Source organism: Humulus lupulus, chromosome 2, assembly GCF_963169125.1.
Source record: "Humulus lupulus chromosome 2, drHumLupu1.1, whole genome shotgun sequence".
Taxonomy (NCBI): domain Eukaryota; kingdom Viridiplantae; phylum Streptophyta; class Magnoliopsida; order Rosales; family Cannabaceae; genus Humulus; species Humulus lupulus.
Window position 1 is genome coordinate 157,715,160 of NC_084794.1, and position 24,562 is coordinate 157,739,721.

Genomic DNA, 24,562 nt, shown 5'->3' on the forward strand with positions numbered 1-24,562 from the left:
ACTGTTTTTTGGAGTAATGAGAACCAAAATGTATACGACCATAGAGAAAAGTTTTAAAACAACTGCAGAGAAAAGGTGTCTTTTTCTTTGCGGTTATGTTTGTAACAACCCGGATTTTCAAGACTCGATAATGCAGAAATATAAATGTTTCATTTAACAAAATGTCTCAAAAACCCGTATAAGAAAAAAAACTTTCTTCTTAATGAATAAGATCGGGGCTCCCTACGGAGAATGGCTTGGCCTTATGAACTTCTTGTCCAGTAATTCTTGCAGTTGTGACTGCAACTCCTTGAGTTCAGCTGGTGCCATTCTGTAAGGAGTCTTTGAGATCGGCGCAGTTCTTGGAATCAACTCTATCTCAAACACAATCTCTCAATCCGGTGGAATCCCTGGGAGATCTTTAGGAAATACATCAGAAAACATGCACACAACCGGTACATCCGATGGTTGTTGACTCGTCTCTTTATCCTTATCCAGTATGTTTGCTAGAAAATCGATGCACCCATCACTCAACATTTTTCTCGCCTTCATCGTAGAAATCATGGGACACTTCTTTTCTCTTGACGTACCCTTGAACTCGAATGGTTCTTCTCCTACTGGGGTGAATACCACTTTTTTGCGCTTGCAATTGATAACGGCTCCATATTTGGTCAACCAATCCATCCCAAATATGACATCGTATTCATGTAGGTCCAAGACCAACAAATCCACCATCAGCTCACGATTTTCAACCCGAACTAGTATGGCTCTAACCCATGTCCGCACTAGCATATCCTCTCCCGAAGTCAAGGATACCCCACAAATAATAGGCATAGGCTCAGGACTTCTATTTAATTTTTCCACAAAGGATGCAGATAAAAAAGAATGCGATGCACCAGTATCCATTAATGCATATGTTGAGGTTTGGGCGATAGAAATCTCACCTGACACCATATCAGATGGGCCATCTCCTTTGTCGCTTTGTGTAAGTGCATAAACTCGAGGCGGAGCTCCAATTTGTTTCTGTTGGTCGTTTCCATTGCCCTTGGCTGGCATTCCACAATACTTAGCAAAGTGCCCTGGCTTTCCACTGTTAAAACAGACCCCGCACTTGCCCCGATGGCATCGGTTACACTTGTTGCATAGTGGCCATTGTTCAAACTCACGTCTTGGCTGTTTGTTGCGACTAGCCATTGCTTGATTGGGAGGTCCCCCTTTTCTTTTGTTATTTCCCCCAAAAATTGGTCTTGTGCCTCTTGGATTGTTTGTTCGCCCTGAGTTCTAGCCGAACCTCAGGTTGAACCTTCCCCCTGGGCCATTTTGATTGGCCTGAAACTGTCCGGAGTTGTTGGGAGTGTACCTCTTGTCTTTGTTCTTCTGTGCTTCTGGCTTGTCTGACACAGACCAATACTCTTGGCGAAGAGCCCATTCCACAACTTCAGCATACGTCTCTGGGCTAGTACTACCAGTGTCTACACACCTGACAATGTCTCTGCGTATGCCCTTCATAAAACTCCAGGTCTTATTCTCTTCAGTGCTCACTTGGTTCTTCGCGAACCTAGACAGTTGGTCAAATTTTCGAACGTAGTCCTGCACGCTCAATGTTCCCTGCTTTAGATTAGTGAACGCATTCACTTTGTGCTCAATCATTGCCTTACTAAAGTACTTTCCATTGAACAAGGTCAAGAACTCTAGCCATTCCATCTCGGCAACGTTATGCCCTTTCTTGGCTGCGTCCCACCAGATGCGGGCATCTTTTCTCACCATATAGGTCGCACAGACTACCTTCTCTCTCTCATAGTTCCAATGAAGTCAAATATTCTTTCCAAAATACTAATCCATTCCTCTTCCATTGAAGGGTCACTTCTCCCCTCGAATATAGGTGGATTATGGTTGTCGAACCTTTCTGATATAGGTTTTGCTTAGGTAGTTCTTGGCGCTTCTACTGGTTGTACAGGTTGCTCAATGATAATCTGCGGGCCAAGGTTTTGTTCTTCATTATTTCGAGGTGGTACTTCATTATTCTGAGCATTATTGGGTGGCATGGGGAGTCGTCCCAAAAGGTTGTTAAATCTTTCAGCTTGGAGGGCATCAGCTTCCTCCTGTCTCTTTTGCCCTCTTTCTATTTGGGCTCCCTGCGTCTCCACTAGCCTTTGCAGATTGTTCATTTGCTCAGCTATCTCACGAACTCTAGCAACTTGGTTTGGAGCTCTAGTGGCAGGCGCGTTCTGAGCTCTATCAGCAAGTGCCACTACAAGAAAAAATGCTTTTATTAACACCAAAAATGTGTTATCAAAACCTACAATAACACTTTCTGATGTGTTAAGAGAGACTATGTTATCGTAGGTCAAGGTACTTTACATAACACTTTATCAGTGTTATACAGATGTGTTATTGTACTGTCAACGATAACACAATTTCTGTGTTATTTTAATATATAGATAAGTGTTGAATTATGTTATTTATAGTCGATACTATAACACTTTTTTTGTGTTATACTACGCTTTAGTATAACACTTTTTTTGTGTTATACTACACTTTAATATAACACTTTCTTTGTGTTATCCTACACTTTAGTATAACATTTTTTTTGTGTTATACTACACTTTAGTATAATACATTTTTTGTGTTATACTACACTTTAGTATAACACGTGTTATATTAGCTTAGAGAAACATAATCTTTTTTTACTTACACAAAACTAGGAAAACAAATATGAAAGTTGAAGCCAAATAAAGTAACATAAATAGATTTTTATTAATTACTCAAATGTAATTACAATATTTAGTCTACTAGTCTAGGCTTAAGAAATCATATTACAACATAATTTATGCCAAATTCAGATTCAATTATCACTAAATACAAAACAAGAAATATATACAAAAATTAGTGAAATACATTCTTCCATTCTAAAGGCCTCAACTACAAATGTTGTCAAAAATTGCTCGAAAGAAATCATCTCAATATACCTGCACATTGTAAAAAAAAAGTCAAGTATGGCATCCAAATTAACATAAGTTTGGAAACTTCTTGGTTGTTTATATCAAACATTAAGTATTTGAGTAACATTAGTAAGTGGAACCAACAAGAAAAACAATTTAGGTTTGCCACTGTAAATGATGGCCACTAGAAAGATAAATATATAAATATATATAAATAAGGGATCAATAAATAAGGTCAAATTCGTACTTTGAGTTTAAATGATGAGCAACAGCAAAGCCGATCCAATTCATACGATGATTTGATTTTAGAGACAAGAGCTGTTGTTTTGTCTCGACAAACCCTGCCAAATCTCGCATTTGCGCCTGTACCACAATAGATAAAGAGCCATCATTAACCAAAACAAATTAAGGATTTAAATCAAGAAAAAGGCACTACTCACAAAAAATGATGTAATAAACAAGCATGATACTAGCAGCTATATTTAACAGTGAGGAATGGCCAAATGGAACATCAAAAAGTCTTCCAAATATCCATTTTATCGGTATTGCACTTTAAATAAAGGCACCTTTAACAAACATAATAATTATGCAATTTAAACCTAATTGAATATTTACTTCTATAAAATAATAATATTGTCTCAATAATCAAATGTTACTGTAATCCCCACAGTTCTTTACCATTGTTTCTAATAGCTACAGAACTCGAATTAATTCAACAAACCAGTTAGAAAAGATTGACCACAAAAAAAGGGGTCTTTAGGTAGAATATACATATATAAATATATATACATATTTATACATATAAAAATACCAGATTTAATTCAAAGAAGAAAGAACTCAAAATATGTAGTAAAGCTTTAGCTTACCATCTTAATACTGTGTGTATGGTTTTTGCTGGCTCTCTGCTGCGGATAGTTCGTCTTCCAAAGCTCCCTATATATAGAAAATTTACAGTTACAGAGCACAAGTATTAAAAATAAAGGTAGAAAATTTTAATGAAAGCCCAAGAGCCTAATTAGTCTCACTAGGAGTCCTAATCCTGATGCTAACTAATTAGACTCCTTAACTAAATATAAAACTATCTTGAGTGGTCTTATGAAGTAATGCATTGACTATGCAGTCAATAGACACAATTTAACCATGTAAGAGAATTTACTAAAAACTATCAGAAACAGCATGAATAAAAGCAGTATAAAATCCAACTAAAAAATTGATTTTTATCAGATTAAATTATGAAAATTCATTAACAAGATATGAATCAAAATGCTGCATTAATAAATGGAAATTCACATAAATATAAGTTCAGAGGCAATAAAATTAACTTCAATTACATAAGAGATCAATAACCCAGAAAAAAAAAAACCATATTAAGCAATTATGGTGACTAAAATCGAAGTTATACTGATACCTAGATGAAACGTTTGCAAGAAAAATTCAAAATCAAAACTTTGAACCAAAAACTGAGATAAGTCTAAAGATCAGTGCTCGAAGATACGATAAATTGTCAACAGCAGCAACTAAATTACTTAAGATGTTCTTAGTCTGTTCAGCGTATCAAATCATCCTGGCAATCATAGCACAATTATAACAAGACAAACTAAAGCAGGACAGTTGAAGGACAACCTTGGAAGTCCATTATCAAACACAAAGACAGGAGGCCTCCTGTTGACTCACTGAAAAAACATTATTACTAGTTTCCTAGCCTGATGACACATTAAGACAAGGTCTAAGCTTACCTACTATGTCATCACATACATTATATCTCATCTTAAAATTAAACTATCACAAGGATTACAAGTAGAAAGTAGCTTGGACTACATTACCTGAACTTGGATTTGCCCATCTTCTGCATTTAGAATCTGCAGCGACAGTGTTCCCTGAACATCAAAGTTACTGACACCACCATCTCGTTTTAGTGTTACATTTAGTTTCTCCTCAACATCCAAAGTGACGGGATCAATTAAAGGTGGGGTAGATGATCTAGATTGGCCTGCTTTTGGCTGCACATCTTCAAGGATAACCTCCCCTTCTGCTTTCAAAGACTCCAAGAACTGGTTAGTCCTTTGTGATTTCCCTAACTGTTTAACCTAACCGAATATTACTTCTGTATTCCACAAATACTCTACATGGCTATCTATCTAAATGGAATTTTAACAAATTTGACCATATATTATAAACAAGGTAGCAGACAAAAGTGAAAGAAAAAAAAATGAATAAACTTAAACAGTACACAAATAGCAAACGTTCAAACTCAGATTTAGAGCATTGATCTCTTTCATATTTATAGAATACCAATAAAGCAACAACAAATGACATGATAACACCAGTTATATACACATATCAAGAAAAATGCTCTGTATGTGCAGGTTCTACATATTGAAACCATCATTTACTTCTGGCCTAATGATTGAGATCACATCTATACAAAATAAAAAATACTAACTATATGCATTCTCTTTGCTATAGTTTACTTGCTTCTTTCAGAATTAATTTCACATAACCCTGGACCAAGAAATTATAACAATTACTATGTAAGGGCCCAACCAAGGAGGGATGCAAACCTCATACCTTGTGGGTCTAAACCACATATCCGATCATTAGAGCTACCCCTCTTGAATACTAATATATTATGCATTTCCATCAAACAATACAAAATTTATTAAAGATCCACTTGTTTGTAAATTCATTAGGAAGCCACAAAATATATTTTTGGAGCAATATTTTATAACCAATTGGTCCATAAGTCTGTGCATCAAACTCTTAGCACCTCGCAAAGATTTGATTTTATAAGATCTAATAAATGTTCATTAATGTGAGATACATGAGCTAGACAAAAGTTGTTGCCAACGTGACATCTGATGCCTAGAAATTGACTAGATGCAACTACAAGAGGGAGTTCAAAAGGCACTGCCTCAAAGATCAGAAATATACCATGACGTTCTCTTTCTCTGTCTGGCTAGCCTGCATACTTAACCGTAATAGGCATTTGTTCCTAAAAAAGGTAAAGACAACAAAAACTTTAACCAATAACTCAGTTGATGCGACCACAGACAACAAGAGTATTCATATCCTCCATGTAAAGAGCACTAAAGCTTTAACTCACCCCAGGAAAAAAATGTTGATTGTTTAGAGCTACAATGGCCTTGTCGGCTTCAATAGTTGTTGCAAATTTCACAAAACAGCTTCCTGTAAGAGAAAACTACATCTATTTCATTTCTGCAGTAACTATATGCAAACATCAATACAAAGGGCAGCTACAAGGCATATCCTAGACCAATGAAATTCAAACTGATGAAAAATCAAAACACTAGAGACGAGCAAAATCATTGCAAAATCCAGCATGACTGTTAAGGTAGAAGTCAAACTCAGTTAGGTGGCAGATTTGGGTATCAAAAACTTGCTTAGCAAAACAATACTGCCATGAAAGTGATAAAATCTGACATATACATGATATAATCATCACTAGAAGTCAATTGAAAAGATTAGTGAACAATATAATGCAGAAATAAACACAAAAATGAAGTGAAAGTTCCTCCCTTTAAGTGGGTAGGTTCATATAAAGCTTTCTAGGCTTCATGTCCATCAATTATCGCAGCAAAAAAACTACTCATAAACATTTGCCATCATCTATTAAAGAACCCATTAACATACCAAACCAGAACAACAAAACAAGCATCTGGAACACCAATAGTTTATCATAGAGGTTGATTAAAAAATGGAATCATAGAAATACGTTGATTAAAAAATGAAAGACAATCATAGAGGGGATCGAAACCTACTGGCCATTGTCTCCTTCTCTGTGGATTAGAATTTTCCCAATCTTGATTCCCTTACAACATGCTCTCAGAGCATTCTCCATACTCTCACCGCTGTAATGACAAGAATAAGTGTGCAATGAGAATATATCGAATTAGTACATTGTGAAAAATTACAGCTTTGAATCTTATTTTTTGGCCCAAGAATAGAAATCCTCTAGAGTTTGCTTCCAAATATAAAATTTATATGAAAAATTGACAAAAAAACACATGCCACAATTGCTTTGCGAAATTACCTCCTGATTATAGACACACCACATAATATCTTACAAAAATCTACACCAGTATACACGGACTCTGCGAAAGACACGAGATGTAAATTAGCTATCAGCAATTACAGTTTCAAGAAATTGGACTCGCTTAGTGAAATCAAAATTAGAAAAAGAAAACAAAATATTGAAGGTATCATCTATACAGCATAAACTAACTTTAGTCTTTGAACAGCAAACATGCATATGAAGCATGGGTCCTAAACTGTCATATTAGGACAGTTAATATTAGATTTTCCTTTTTAGAGATTTGCAGTACTGACAACATAATGCTTTGCTTTTCTAATATGAGTAGTGGCACTTAATTGTTGAGGCTAAACAGTTAATGCCCTCACATTCAGATAAGAAGCTAATGTTACTCATATGCTAAAAAATTTCCTGTTTAAAAAAAGAAAAAAGGAAAAGTTACAATATGATAAGTAATTTTTCACATATAAGTTGAAGGAACCCATTAAAAATGAAAACAAAAAACTGAAAGGGACAAAGAACTAAAAAATTCCATTTGACTGTCAGCTTACCAGTTGGAGTGACCACCTGTTTTTCTGTAAATGGCAGATGTCCCAGACCATGCTCAACGACCTGGTAATAATTTCAAGATCATTACTCATTGACTAATCCCATTCTCAAAATGCAAAACCATAAATAAACTTTATATTCAAAGAAACAAATACCCACCAAACGAATCAATCGATCAGCATAAAATACAAAATCATGCTTCGTTGTTTGTGAATCAGGTATGAGGGTATGCATGCCCTGTATCTGCATGAGTCAACCGGTAATTAGTGCCATAGAAAGTTGTTGAAATTACATTAATAACAGAGAATGAAGCTTGCCAGATACCTGAAAAGTTGAATGTATAACATATAAATTAGGATATATTTTACACAAGTCATGCTGGCCAAGCTTTGTACGGATGTGTTGTACAATCAAATCAATAGCCATGCGATTATCTCCTCCGTGAGGAATAATGATGTCAGCATATTTTTTTGAAGGAAGAATAAAGTCATCAAATGCAGGCTTCACAAACTTTGAGTACTGCATTAAAACAAAAACATTTTAAGAAAATGAAATGGTGAAAAAGGTAGCCTACTTTCATCAGATTATTCTCTCATTTTCATATGATCAAGTACCGGAGACTAATAGTGAACCCTCAACCCTATCGAGTGGAGATTTTGCGAAAGGGAATGACATAAATGATTAAACAACAAGAGTTAATCAAATAATAAGAGCAAACCATCCGTCACAAAGAACACTTTCAAAAACAGCACTTTGACATTTCTAGCTACTAAGTAACAAAACATAATTACCACTAAAGTTGTAGTTTCATCTCCTGAGGTATATTCATTGATACTTTAAACTTAATTGAGGCCCACAAATTCAAGATATAATCTCTTGGCAATAAGAATGATTACAAAATTACATGAATAGTTGCTAACCTGATCAAGAACTGTACCAATATCCCTGTTTTTTTCTACTGTGTCACACCTTATCCTCCTTGCTAAACGAACATCAGCATCTGCACTGAAAAATTTTCAATGTGAAGTGCCTCAACTTAGTAACACTATAAAGTGACATATCACGACATCCCATAGTTAATGCAGAAACTATAAAAGAAATCAGTATATTAATTGAATCTCAAATGTAATGGTATAATACTGAATAAATTAGAAAAAAAAATAGTCAGATAAGCATCTCAAGACCACATATTTGTAGTAGTAACTAATGAAAAGCATCAGAAATACAGAGTAAGAACATCAAGTAGCCTAAATGATAAAAAAGAAAATAAATGACCTGTATCAACAAATATCTTCATATTCATCAACTCTCGAACACGGGGATCATGAAAAATGAGAATGCCTTCCAAAATTATCACATCTGAAGGGTTTACCTGCACAACATATGCCGCCATATTGTTGAAGTAAGGGTCCTCTAATTCAGAATTCTAATAGAGATAAGAAACATACTGATAATTGCAAGCATGCACATACTGTAAGTACTGAATAACTTTAATTCTCCTATAACTTCTCTTTGGTAAGACAAGTATAAGAAAACAAGAGGCAATTCATTAGACCATCATGTTAAGAAAACAAAAGTTACCCTTCTAGGCGGGAAGACATTGTTTTTGTAACTCTTGAAGTCATAGTTTGGAATATCTACTGCTTGCCCATTCCTCAACTTATCCATAGAAGCTAAAAGTTTCTCATTATCAAATGTATCTGACAATAAAAGCAATTTTACATCAAAAGACATGAAAGAGACAACATGCACCATATAGGAGAAATAAATACCACAGTTACGCTAGTTATGGCTACAAAGCAAACCAATTCTAATGTGCCCCACTAAATGGCTAAAAATATACTATATTTTTGTGAATTTTTAGCAAGATACAGGTATTAGAAACTGTGTACAAATGGGCACTAAATTACATAAAGTTTAATAGCACAAACCTCATTGCTTGGTTTAAATGCAGTCAAACACTATATAATCCTAGAAAAAATATAATGTGACTAAAACAGAAATTCCCTCACCAGGATGATCAAAATTGTATTCATGTACTCTTGCATGTTCTTCTGGTGTCAAATTATGGTAAAAAGAATCTTGAGAAAGCATAAACAAAAGTATTATAAGAATGATGTGCAACACATATACACGGATATTTTTATAAATAAAAGCTTTCTAGATTTTACCTCAAGCATAAAATGACATAAATATTAGAAAATTTATGAAAAAAATAAACAGCAGAAATATGGATTTCCATTTAGTTAAACTTACCATCATAAACCAGAAAATCCACAAGTACCCAAAAATGTGCCAAAAGAAAAATCAACTTAAGAATCAACACAAAACTATTTTAACCCTTGAGCTGAGTGTTACCAAGTTCAGCTCATAAATATAATTAAATTTCTTACAAGCAAATAAATCAATAAGTATGTTTCAAATCAATTATATTCAAGCAGAGAAAACCAGAAGCCTAGAATCATACAAATCATGAAAATTTTCACGATGAGATTACCTGGTTAACAAGAACAACACGCTGGTCATGAAGCTGCTGTATAATCATATCACAAACTGTAGTCTTACCAGATGCTGCTCCACCAGCAACCCCTGCCATGCAAAGAATAATGTGATATCTAGAAGAGACTACAGAAGAACAAGCTTCTTCCAACAATTCTTCTTCCTAAAAGAACGAAAACCTTATGCGCCAAGACCATAGTCCAGCATATAGAAATACAAGAGGCTACCAAAGAAACAAATTAATGAATTTTTAAAAAAGCGAAGGGTGGAAACAATAAAATTTTTAAGAACCACATAGATAAGAAGGTGAAATTTTGGGAAGATATATTAAATATATATATACAAATCTTTTGTAGGGGGGCTATTTCCCATCCTGGTCACTATGTAGGTCCATTTCTGACCACAACATAATTTTTCCCTCAACTTAGGATGATATCTATTTAGTAAAGAAAAGTGAAGTATTGGCTGCTTGTACGTGTTCCAATCCAAGTTTAAAGGCATATTCGTGATATAAATTAAAAAAAAAATTAAAAAGAAGAATGTCGTAACAATGTCGTTTTCCAATCCAACTTTACCTGTGACAAAAGGTTGCATAAGAATGTTATCTGTAGCAGAGGTTGTTGGTTGGTCCACATTTGAATGCCTTTCCTGCAGACCGTTCATGTGAAATCCAGAAAAATGAACCCCTGAGGAAGCTTCTATTAAGTCCCGTATCTGCATGAGTCAACCGGTAATTAGTGCCATAGAAAGTTGCTGAAATTACATTAATAATAGAGAATGAAACTTGCCAGATACCTGAAAAATTCCTATCAAGATACAAGCATATTATCACATCTTCATCCAATTTAAATGAGCATATATATAAGAAAATAATGACTCTAGCTAAATCGGAAGCATACTCCTTCAGTCCTTAGTATCCTAGCAGTACAATGCAAACTATTCTTGTACTTGATCCCATGTGCTTCAGTAATGTGTTTTTGCAGCTTCACCTAATAAACAAACAAAACTTTAACACACTCAATAAATATACACATAGATCAGAGGAATCAAAAACACGAAAGTATAACCAATAAGGAAATATACAAACTTTAAATTCATTTTCAGTTCACAGAGATAATCTTGTAAGATGTTATTGGTTAATACTTATGTTATCTCAATCTCATCCTGAAATTTTTTAAAAAACGATTAGCAGGGCAACCCATGCATATGGTTTTCTAAGGCATTTGCTCTAAACTTTGATGCTTTTAATTCACCATGATAGGGCCTAGATTCATTGAAAGAAAAAAAAATTGGTTTCTGGGTTTTGAACCCCAAGTCCTATCAATTTCACTAAGAAAACAATCAAACAAAAATATGTTAAATTACAAACTAAACCCATGAAAATTTCACATAATCCAACGAGAATAAGATGAGAGATTGCCTTTACGGTGTCAACAGAATGGCCAATGGCGACGGTGGAAACTCCAGCGAGTAAGCCGGCGACATACTGCTTGTAAGTGGGAATGTCCCCCATCTGAAAAGGCTCTTTCTATCTGTGACTGAACATCACTGCTGCTATCATGGTCTCCTGCAATATCGAAGATGGAATTCAGACCACACCTGTTTCAATGGTTCGGTCCTAGCTAGGGAAAATGAGATAGAGAGAAAGAGATGGTTCGGTCTGAGCTAGGGAAAATGAGACTGAGAGAAAGAGATGGTTGACAGGGAGAAAGAGATGAAGACTTCGGTAGGGAAAATGAGAAAGAGACAAAGACTGAGACACAGAGAGAGAGAGAACGAGACGAGGACTTCGGAGATAGGGAAAATGAGAAGGAAAATTTGCCTTTTTTTTTTTCACTTGCCGCTTTTATTTTTACCTTCCCGCGTGTGACTTTAGTTATTAACTTTATATATACAATAACTCTTTTTAAATAGTATTATAATGATGTGTTATGGTAATGGGTGTTTGGTGTAGTGTGCGGCCTGGCCTCGGCTAGCAACACCCCTTCCTCTTTGAGCTCTTGTCCTTGCCATTTGTTTTCTTTCAAAACAAAAGATCCTAAGTGCGTAAGGACGAGAAGTTAATATTGACACATATAGTTAATCAACCTAATTAAACACGCCAAGCATATCAAGCACAACAAGAAATCAACACTTTTTAACAAAAGTTAGAAACTTCATTTAAGCCTATAGCATGTAGAACAACGTTTCAAGTTTGGGTCGGCCAGTCTAAGGGATTTACAAAATTAGCCCTAAAAAAATGGACTTATAACCCTGCTAGACCAGTTACAAATTTCCTTAATCATATACAAGGTAGGTACATATTTCAAAAGTAGGTGGGTTTCTAACACCTATGCAACTCCTAAAACCTAGTCAATGTCGTTGTTCGCAGCCATTTCAGAACCTTCCTCAGAATCTTCCTCAGGATCCTCCTTGGAATCTTCTTCGGGATCTTCCTCAGGGTCCTCCTAGGGATCTTCCTTTTGCTCTACTGAAGACTTCCGTCATGTACTGCATACATTGCCAAATGGCATGCCAATGTCGTTATTCGTACTCGAAGTGGCAAGGAATTCTCATCGTTAAAGAGTCTATAGAAAATTGATTCTAGGCGAAGGGATTATGGGTAAATTTTCCTATCACAGGGTCACCTATCTTAGGTATATCAACCATAACCTACAATTTATAGAATGAAGGTAAATAAAAAGAAAACAACACACTAAAGGAAGAGACAGTACTTATAGTGAGTGTCGGTCTATCTTTGCGAAATGTACATGTGGGTTGTCTACAGAACCGGCTCAACTCGAGCTCTGATACCAACTGTAACGACCTGGATTTTCAAGACTCGATAATGCGGAAATATAAATGTCTTCATTTAACAAAATGTCTCAAAAACTCGTATAAAAAAAACTTTTTAAAAAGTCGTATGGTCATACTTAACATTTAGTTACAAACATATTTTATAAAGAGTACAGTGAGCCTAGTTTAGGAAAATTACACAACATTTCCAAAATAAAACAGCTTCCCAAAAGGTCGGTCCACATGTACATTTGCAAGGAAGATTCCAGCGCTCACTGCTCTACCTTGCCCTTGCTCTTACCTCAACATGAAACAACTAGGTAAGCAAAAACGCTTAGTCAGATCAACTTTCAAACGAAAGCATGTAGAGAATTAGGGCTCCGGACCCTACACAATCAACTTCAAGAACGCTAAAGCTTCCTGGCAAACTTATGGTCATGCTTGATAACCAATGATAAATTATATTAATAACTAGAGAAAATCCTGCACTAAAAAAATCCCAGAATAAGCAGATATATTATATCACAACTATATCTTGTCAACAATTATATCCCTGCACTCAGAAAATCCCAGAGCAAGTAGATATATTATAGTACAACTATATCTTATCAACAAATATTTCCTTGCACTCAGAAAATCCCAGAGCAAGCAGATATATTATATCACAATATAATTCGAGACAAATGCTCTACAATTTCCAACAATTCAGGCGTAACTCACCCTCCAACATAATTGCTAATCTGTAAAAGAGAACCGAGTCTCCACACTAAGATCTAGCCATTAAATATCCTCATCAAGGGTAACAATCGTGTTACCTAGGGCATTGCTACTTATCCAAGAGTGTAATCCAATTTACACGGTTTTACGGAGACTTCTATGTTAATCAGTGGTGATGGTGAGCAGTTGCCCCTAGGGTGTTCAGCCTCACTCAATCTTGGCAACCCCTAGTATCTCTAGGCACTCTCACTAAATGGCCAATATTCATGGCTGCTATCCGAGAATAACTTATCAGAGCACTTGCTCGGACTCTAATTGTTCAATGATTAAGTAAGAATGAGGGCTCCTAGGTCCCATTTATTTTGGCGCCCCTAGGTTTAACCAGCTAATCCTCATCTCTTGGTCACTCGTCGCGGTAATGAGCCGGGCATAATAAATCAAGCAGTGTGACGGGGATCAACCGTCTAGGATATGAATGATATCTACCGTTCATATTTTCTAAATCAGCACTCATTAGACTAACGTCTCTAAGCAACTTTCTATGACAGTGTATATATGTGCATGTATCCCTATACTAACATACAAGAAAATAATTGTTTCATGTTGCAGCCATACAATATAAGTTGACTTACTTGGAGTCCTTAGCGCTCAGCAGGTTTTCACCCTCCAACTTTCAGTCCAGTTACGCTTAGCCAATAATGTAGTTATCCATACAATATACTCGGCTTAATTATTACACTCATAATTCATTATTATTATTTTGGGCAGTTTGGTCATTTTAATAAAAATCATTTGTAAGGATTTATGATCCTTATTTGGTTTTAAACCTATTAAGGAAATTCATACAAAATATTTGAGACTAAACCCTATATCTCGGGGAGACCTACCCTAAGGTCTCGATACCTAGACCCGGGTATCACTATGGTATTTTCAAGGTTCCAATCTCTTAATTAACCCGCACTTTCGACAAGTAGGTTAAAATCTGTAAGATTTTAGCCAATATTATATCCAGAAATAATAATAAATTCCTTAATTATTTTTAAAGAAAATAAACTCTTAATTTTTTCCCTTTTATTTTTCTTAAGGTTCCAATCTCTAAAAACTGTTTTAAGAAAATTGCCTAATTTGTCTTAATTAGGAAAACTGTTAAAAATTTCCCATCTTGACTAGTTAATTTTTCAAAATCAATTAATCAATTTTACTTACTAGAAAAATAATTCATTTAATTATTTTCTCAAAATATAGGGTTTTAAACCCTCTTTTAATTTATTAACATTAATAAATTAAATCTTTTATTTATAAAAAGAATAAAAATTCTTTAATAAAAATAATTCACACTAAACTCAAAGTGGTAATTTTAGTGAAAATATGTTTTCAAGACTTACTAATTTATATCTTGAAATAAGAAAAATTTTACTTTTTACCTTAAGTTCCAAAATCTCATTTTTACACTTAAGTGTGAAAAGCCTATTTTTCACATTTTTAACTGCATACTTCGTTAGTTCATAACTTGAAATTTACTTACCCAATTGTTACACAAATTTCCCAATTCCATTTTGGGTATTCCATTTAGGTCATTGTAAAATATTTGTTCAAAATGAGCATTTTTTATTGGTGAAATCATTTTCCCACAATGAGGTAAAAATGACCTTATTTTCAAGTCCTTATTTTTTTTCCAAACTTTGACAGTTAATAACTTTCAAACCGTTCAATATTTTCTTACCAAATTTTACAGTGGAATACTAGGTTATGCCAAAAATATTTCCACAAAATTTTAGAAAAAACCGGGTTCATTTTCCCTATACAGTGGCTGTCCAAACTTGGTTCCGAAAATAAGAATACAAAAAAACAGTTTTTTACCTAAACTTTGAAATAGCATAACTTACTCATTTCTAAACATTTTTTAGTGTTTCAATAGCTCAATTTTATTTACTCAATCTCAAAAACATCACAGTAAAATTTAATTTTACAAAATCAATATACAGTGGCTGCTTGACCCCTTGGAAGTCACAGCTCAAAACATGTTTTGTTTTAGGGTTTCCTACAAAACCCTTGGGGGTTTTGGTTCCTATTTTCAAAAATCAATACACAAGCATCATAAAAATTATAAAAAAACTACCATAACCTTATTACATCACCAATAAGAAACTTTAAGCATTAAATATACAAAATAATGCTTAAAACTAAAAACCCTACAACAAAATCACCAAAAGTAAACTTTTTACCTCTTTGGTGTTCTTGCTTAAGGTTTGGACCTTCCTATTAGCTTTGGCTCCTTCAAAACCATTCAAAAACCCTAACCAACTTCCCCCAACAACATAGTTAATTAGCTATTTGAAACTCTATGATTAAAACTTTACAAAAGTCTAGATTAATGAAACTTTACCTTAGGGAAAACCCTTCCTAGACAAAGACTTAGCTTCCAAATTTCCTTGGTGTTCTTGAGGTTGAATATTGAGAGAAAACTTTGAGAGAGTTTTCAAAAAAGATGATAGATGAATGAGGGAGAGTGAGTGGTCAGTTCTATGGGGGAGGTTAGAAGAGTTTATACAAATCTTTAATTAACCTAAAAACACTCAAGTGTTTTACCCACTTGCCTTTATCCCCAACATTTAAATAAATGAGATTTAAACTTAAAAGTTAATCAATTTGGTCCACACCATTTCAAAACATCACATGGCCGGCCACCCATTGTTATATATGTTATCATTTCAATTTCTTTTATAAAGATTAATAATTATTTCCTAAGAAGAAAAGTCCAAATTGACTTTCTATACCTTTTTCACTCTTTTTAAGTTTTAAACAGAAAACTTGACACTAAATAATTAAATTAAATGTCTCTCACATTTAATTTAATTAATCACACAATACAATTTAACCTAAGGTCTATTAATGGAATAAAATTCCCCGTTTCGATAAAATTAGGCATTTAACACAAAAAGCCCTAAAATTTACATTTTTCTTTTAGGTTTATTATTTTTTACCAAACTTTAGCTTTTATGAATGTATTTTATGCCCTAATTATATTTTCCATAGTTTTTCATTTTATTTTCTGGGATTTTCACCCGAACAGGGTTTTTGTGTCGGTCCAGGACCGAAAGTCTTATCTTGACTTTTAAATCACAAAATTCATAATTTGGCTAGCAATATAACTCATGGAATAATTTCCAAAAAATATAATATTATTTAAAATAATATTCTTAACTCGGGGACAAAAATCCTGACCCAAGTCGTTTTAAGGTACCCGAAAATACAGGACGTTACAATGTTAACATAACCACATAGAAAGATAGTCTTTCTCCATGGTTACCATAGATAAATTTTTTCTTTCTCCGCAGTTATGTCAACATAACCGCAAAGAAATACTATCATTCTCCACGGTTATGCTAACATAACTGCGGAGAAGTTTTTCTTTTAAATTCTTTTGGGCGTGTTTCTATATATTTTCAATTCTGATTATATAAATTACCTAATTTTATTATTTATTATTATTATATACCTAAATTTTGTATAATTATATAAAATACTTAATTTGATAAAGATTATCTAATTAAAAGATAACATATTATTATATACATTCACATATCATTTCTAATTAAAATATAACATTTTACATATATATATATATACAAGTAGTTTGTTTTTACATAATAAGAACGTACAAATATTATTTAACATATAAGTCAAGTTAGCAAGTTACACATATGAAAAATTAGACTTCTTAAATAAATGACATTAATCTTGCTAACCAATCGATTTGTAGAGGGAGTAGATCGTCAAACCACTACAAAATTGAAAAGTTAATATAGATGAGATGTTTAAATACTATGTCTAGTGCTTCTTAAGCGAACAAATAGTATAAAATATAACATACTTTCTTCTTGATAACATCAGTTGGATTCAGTGCATTTACAATATCATAAATGTATCTTAGTACATAAAAACCGCATTCACGACTTTTAGGATGTTTTGGACAATGACCTCTCATCAATTTTGTAAATGTGCTAATGTATTCATTTTTCAAAAAAATTGCGTATGCTCTACAAAAATTCTGGATTTAAGTTATTAAATTTTTTCTTGGCCTTTGAATTTGCAGGATGTAATAGTTTACCATCTTTCACTCACCTAGTCTCATGCCATATTAAGTTTTCAAAGTTTTCTACACTTCGATATAACCGCTTAAGCCATGAAATCAAAGGCAAGTACCACGTCACTTTCTAAGGAATAAGTTTCTTAATCTCCATACTCTTGTTATGGTTGTACCAAGGTAAATCACATTATGGGAAAGTATCCATGCCTGCATACTCTTTACGATATAACACACTGTAACACCTCGCGTTTAGGACACTGGGTAAACCCTAGTTTGGGTAATTTTAATTCCCTGTATTATGTATTATTTGAGGGGAACATTTTATTTGACAAGAAGTTGTGATGTTTTAATGCTAGCCATGCTGTGGTAAGTGCGGTTTTTTAGAAACCGAGACCTTTGGTCGTGGACCGGGTCAAAAACCCTAATCGAGTAAAAATCTTGGATTAATTAAATAGACAATATTATGGCATAAAAATATAGATTTTGTAACGCCCTGGATAGCCAAGACAGCAACACTGTGTACTTATAAAGGTGCAGGACTTGTTAATCAAGTCATTTAATTAAAAACGTGTTACTAACTATGAATGTGCTAGGGATAAAAAGGTTTTGGTCTCAAAAGATAAAATTTATATAATTAAACAGTTTTACACATGGGATCCCAAAAAGAAACAGTGTTTAGAAGTTGGTTTACAGAATATCCAAAATAAAAACAACCATCAGCCATTCTAAGGCAAAATAGGCATTTCTGGTGCCCCGTTCCTACCTTCCCCTCAACCGTGGCAGCTGAGCAGCTGGTCATGTACATTAAGCTCACAGAGCTCTCCTAGTAAGGGTTGATTGAGTTTACCCTTGCCTTTACCTGCACCATGTAGCACCCGTGAGCCAAGGCCCAGCAAGAAAACATAATATACATCACAAACAACAATAACAAAAGAATAATCCTTTAAACATGATCAAACATTCAATACTCATATTAATCACATAGGACGTATTCAGAATCAAAGATGCAATTAAGCATTAATAACAATCAAGTTACACGATAATCAGGGCCGACAACTTAGGCCACACCCTCTGTTTAACCCACTGACTCCGGCCTGCTTAAACTGAGCTCAGTGCATAATAAGCTGTCCTCGGCTACCAGTGGCCGAGCTGTGCCCTGTGCGCTAGTTTAACCTTGGAACTCTTAGGCCATTGGTTCACTGCTTACATGGAAAAATACCATCCTTTCAAAACATTCATATTACGGAACCCTTAGTCCCATTACAAAGATACATCCGGGTGAAGTTTTCTTACCTTTAGTTCTCAAGTGTATTGATTACAAGCGATGCCTCTTGAGCACAATCCGATCTCCGAGCCCTAGCTTAGCACCTAGTCACAACCAAGATAATGGATTCCATTAATACTCAAACAATTTTTTTCGGATAAAGTTCTAGCTTCTGGGACATCGAATTCCACCAAAAACGGTGGTGGGATCGATCCCAAGCACCCTAGGTTAAGTTCCCACACTTAAAACCTCCATTTAGCCAAATTTTCACTTTTGAGCTATGGTCCTAAGAACTGGCGCCGCGACCCGCCCCCAAAAATAGAGGCTAAGCCTCTCTAACGCCCTTTTGAGCCGCGGCCCTGCCCTGTGGCGCTGCGGCGCTCACCTTCGGCAGAGCCTCCCTGGCTCTTTTGCTTCGTAGGGCCGTAGCGCTCTCGAACAGAGCTGCGTCCCAACCCTCTCAATTCTTACCTTGATCCTGGATGAGTGTCCCTTAGCTGAGCACTAGATTAAACCTTCAAAATTCCAGCCCAAACCATTGAAGTTTCCCTGCTTATTTCCCTTGAATTCCAGTGTGTTTCTTGAGAGAGAAGAGAGAAGAGAGAAGAGGAGATGAACAATAAATGGTCGGGTTCTCTCTTTTGTTCCACTGGTTTCTGTTTTGGCTAAGTCTAACTTTGGTTAATTAAGTCAATCCCGAGGCTCGGGGTGCTGGAATCGTCAAATATATCTCCATATATTTATTTCCATAACATGATAACCCAAATAATCATCTAATACCCAAATTGACCCTTGACTTACCCCAAGTCAAATATTAAGCCCCGTTGTGACTTTGGGCTAACTGGCTCCCTAGGATCGCCTCAAGTTGCATGCTGCAGACCTACCCACATAATAATGTGGTTCTCACATGTATAACATTTAACCTCATTTATATTGATATAATCATACAAGCATGCTTATCATATAATCATGCATTAAATCAATAAATTCACACATAAACCAATTATGCCTTCCCAGCGCACTAATCAAGGCCCTTAAGCCATATTAGTAATTTTGGGTCGTTACATCTATCCCCTCCTATTGAGAATTTTGTCCTCAAAATTTACCTGAATAACTCAGGATACTGATCTCGCATCGCTGTCTCTAACTCCCAGGTCGCTTCCTCGACCTTGCTATTTCTCCACAACACTTTAACTAACGAAATTGTCGTATTCCGTAAAACTTTGTCCTTCCGATCCAAAATCCGAACTGGTCGCTCCTCATAGGACAAATCTATCTGTAACTCCAAGTCCTCATATTTTAACACATGAGTTGTATCTGAAACATACTTTCGCAACATGGAGTCATGGAATACATCATGAACTCCTGACAGCGACGGTGGCAAGGGTAACCTGTAAGCCACCTGTCCAATCCTCTCTAGGATCTCAAAAGGTCCAATAAACCGAGGGCTCAGCTTGCCCTTTACTCAAAATCTCCTTACCCCTCTCAATGGTGAGACTCGCAGAAACACATGGTCCCCAACCTGGAACTCCACATTCCTACGCTTAGGATCAACATAGCTTTTCTCTCTGCTCTGCGAAGCAAGCATTCTGGCTCGAATCTTCTCAATAGACTCATTAGTCTTCTGTACCATATATGGCCCTAAGTACCTCCTCTCACCCATCTCATCCCAATGAATGGGTGATCTACACTTTCTCCCATATAACATTTCATAAGGAGCCACTCCAATCGTGGATTGATAACTATTGTTATACGAGAACTCAATCAATGGTAGATACTTACTCCAAGATCCCTCGAAATCAATCACACATGCCCTAAGCATGTCCTCCAACACCTGAATCGTCCTCTCATACTGTCCATCAGTTTGAGGATGGAAAGTTATGCTAAACTTCAACTAGGTCCCTGTAATGACCCAACTACTCTAGACTTTGGAGCATTAAGGAAAACTACACATAGACCCTAATCCTTAATAGAACTTACAAGTGAAAAGATCATAACTTTATTAAAAACTTGTAAAAATAAAGGTTAAACTTACATAAAATTTAAACAAGGGATCCCATTGTTTTAAAATCAAAACATAACATAATTGTAATTAAAAGAGATTACATAAATAAGTATGGAAAAATACACATAAAAACATAAGTAAAGACTTCATCCTCGAATCAAAACTCTCGGCTCTTTGAATCCATTCCACCTCAATACACATGCCCAAAACTACCAAGAACCTTTCCCGCCACTAAAGCTATTTTCCTGCACATATAAACAAAAAAGGAGTGAGCATAATGCTCAACAAGGAAAATCTAACACATAAACCATATACATAAATTTCATAAAGAAACATAAAACATATCATAACACTTATGTCACATACATACTATAATGGCCATTATTACTTGGGGTCCCATAAACTAAACAAGTCATATGCCCATTAGATTAGCGAGGCTTGCTAGCTAAGCAAGTCATATGCCCACAATCTATTTGGGGCTTGTTAGTTGTATAGGTCATATGCCCAAGTCTACAAACATACTTAGCATAGCATATTACATAACATAAAATCATAAGATAACATATAAAATCATATAACACATAAATCCTATCCTATTTTCCTTACCAAATTACCGGGATATGAGAACTGATTTTGGGACTTTGGAACACTCCTACAAACCATAAATGGGAGAGTGAGTATACTAAAGAGAATGAGATGAAAAGAATGGAAGAACTTATACCATTAAGAATATACTTACCAAAAACTTATGTGCAAGTTCTTAGATTTCCTAACCAAGAATAAGGAATAAGGTTAGAATACTGAGTAGAAGACTACAAGAACATAAAGAAAATAATACCAAATGAACTAGAGTGTGAAATACCTTGAATGCTTTTATAGCCAATCTAAACCTTGAACCGAAATGCTATAAAACCTTACTTCCCAAGTGTTTGGTAGGCTTATAATGATCAAGCTTATAATTCCCAACCCATGTATTTACACTCTCAATATAATAACCTAGCAACTTGCATCCTCTGAACTTAGAGTAATAGATGAATAAATGGCTAGGTACTATGTCCTATTTATAGAGTTTACGAATGAAAAGATCTTCATTTAACTTGAATAAAAATAATGACTTTTTAAGTGAAAAATATTTGAATTATCGTTCAGCAGAGGCTGAAAACTCGTTCAGAAAGATGCTGGACTTATCAAGAGGTTGAAGATTTGAATGGAGAACATTTTCAAAATGTTTCAAAATGCCCTAAAGGAGGCGATATATCTCCTGGGCCAGTATGCCCGAGGCAATCGTGCGATGTTTTTTTTTTCCGTGCTACAATATATCGCCCCCTATAGCTGCGATATATCGGCATACGCTGAATATTTAAACACGAAATTACACATTTTTAGCTTAATTTGAATTGAGTAAACAGCCTTGACTCTCTAACATTTTTAAAAGCTGCTGACTGACCCTAGGATATTCAAATTTTAACCTTAATAAATTTATTCCTCAAAATACTTATTCATTTTTAAACATACACATGACATGTGCTATTATCTTATTGGGTCTTATCTAAACCTTATAATATAATAAATATTACCCTCAATATCAGTCATATTAATCAAACCTTAGGTTAAAATTATTATTCTTAAAGTATAGGTTAAACTTAGAAAATCTACAAGTGTTACTATGAGTGTCCAAATAAATCCCGGTCTGAACCAAAAATCCACAGTCATAAAGATAATACTATTATTATTGTTGTACTACTATCTAGCTAGCTAAGTAAAGTTCTTGGACTCTACAGTCACCATAGCTCTTTGTAGAGCTTCCCAAAACTTAGAGGTAAAGATAAGATCTCGATCAGATACAATAAACTTTGGAACCCCATGGAGACGAACTATCTCCATCACATACAACTCTGCATACTGCTCCACTGAGTACGTCGACCTCACTGGCAGAAAATGTGCTGACTTGGTGTATCTGTCTACTATCACCCACACCGAGTAACAAAGTCCAACTGTCCTGGGCAGTCCTCCCACAAAATCCATTGTGATGTCCTCCCACTTCCACTATGGGATACCCAAAGGCTGAAGCAGTCCAGCTGGTCACTGATGCTCAGCCTTTACTTGCTGACATGTCAAACATCTAGACACATACTCTACCACATCCTTCTTCATCCCGGGCCACAAATATAATGTCCATAGATCCCAATACATCTTTGTGGTACCCAGATGAAGCGAGTATGGCGTAGTGTGAGACTCATCCAGTATCTCTCGTCTGATCCCCTCATTTGCCGAAACACAAATCCGTCCCTGATTTCGAAGTATACCAGTCTTAGAAGCAGAATAATCCTTAGCTGTACCAGCTAGGACATGCTTTCTAACATCTTGCAACTACACGTCCACCAATTGTCCCTCCTTAATCCTCTCTATCAGGGTCGACTGTAAGGTAATATTAGCTAACTAGCCCACCACCAATTCTATCTTTGCCCTAACCATCTCATCAGCTAACTCTCTCGAGATCTAGGTGGAACTATACAATTGTCTTGGACCCCTCCTACTCAACGCATCTGCCACTACATTGGCCTTCCCTAGGTGGTAAAGGATATCGCAATCATAATCCTTAACCAGCTCCAACCAGCGTCTCTGTCTTATGTTCAGATCCTTCTGAGTGAAGAAATATTTCAAACTCTTGTGGTCAGTGTATATCTCGCACTTCTCCCCATACAAATAATGCAGCCAAACCGTCAATGCGAATACCACTGCCACCAGCTCCAAATCATGAGTAGGATACTGCTACTCATACTCCTTTAGCTGCCGCGATGCACAGGCTATAACCTTCTCATTCAGCATCAGCACTCAGCCTAAACCCATCCTTGATGCATCACAGTAAACCACAAACTTTCCTTCCTCCGAAGGAAGACTCAGCATAGGTGCAGAGATAAGTCGTCCCTTCAATTCTTGGAAACTGTTCTCACACTTCTCTGACCAAATAAACTTCTGATTCTTTCTAGTCAATTATGTCATTGGTGAAGAAATTTTTAAAAATCCATCCACAAACCGCCTGTAATAACCTGCCAACCCAAGGAAACTCCGCACCTCCGAGGCATTCTTTGGCCTTGGCAAATCTCTTACTGCTTCCACCTTGGACAGATCCACCTTAATCCCTTCTGCACCGACTATATGCCCAAGGAATGTCACCTCTAGAAACCAAAACTCACACTTCTTAAACTTGGCGTACAACTGATGCTCCCTTAACCTCTGTAAAACCTGTCGAAGATGTTGCTCATGCTCTGCCTCTGAACTGGAGTATACTAGAATGTCGTCGATGAATACAATGACGAACTGATCTAAGAAGTCCTTGAATACCATGTTCATTAATTCCATAAAAGCTTTCGGGGCATTGGTCAAACCAAAAGACATAACCAAGAACTCATAGTGCCCAAATCGCATCCGGAAGGCCGTCTTTGGTATATTCTCATCTTTGATCCTCAGCTGGTGATAACCAGATCGAAGATCAATCTTTGAGAACACCGTCTTTCCCTACAGCTGATCGAACAAGTCATCAATCCTTGGTAGGGGGTACTTATTCTTGATAGTCAACTTGTTCAATTCTTTATAATCTATACACATCCTCAGAGTACCGTCCTTCTTCTTAGCAAACAACACTTGAGCGCCCCATGGTGAGTAACTAGGCCTGATGAACCCCAAATCC

The 24,562-nt window shown here is 35.6% G+C and overlaps 1 protein-coding gene across 1 annotated transcript; it reads right to left on the reverse strand.

The window, feature by feature from the left end:
• Positions 1-7,809: 7,809 nt before the first annotated feature.
• On the reverse strand, positions 7,810-9,471 carry LOC133814873 (uridine kinase-like protein 3). Its single transcript, XM_062247781.1, has 5 exons — positions 9,453-9,471; positions 9,103-9,221; positions 8,797-8,893; positions 8,442-8,521; positions 7,810-8,040 (listed from the first exon to the last, which is right to left on the reverse strand). Exons 2-5 carry the CDS (start codon positions 9,187-9,189, stop codon positions 7,810-7,812), a joined length of 495 nt encoding a protein of 164 aa, XP_062103765.1. The 5' UTR covers positions 9,190-9,221; positions 9,453-9,471.
• Between the last annotated feature and the right edge of the window lie 15,091 nt (positions 9,472-24,562).

Bases quoted from the DNA above. Each gene is read 5' to 3' on its own strand.
- LOC133814873 (XM_062247781.1), bottom strand. From the start codon at position 9,189: ATGGATAAGTTGAGGAATGGGCAAGCAGTAGATATTCCAAACTATGAC. The intron at 8,894-9,102 runs GTAACTTTTGTT...TATGTTGTGCAG, and splicing joins ATGTCTTCCCGCCTAGAAGG to GTAAACCCTTCAGATGTGAT. The intron at 8,522-8,796 runs GTCATTTATTTT...TTTTCAGTGCAG, and splicing joins GAAGATATTTGTTGATACAG to ATGCTGATGTTCGTTTAGCA.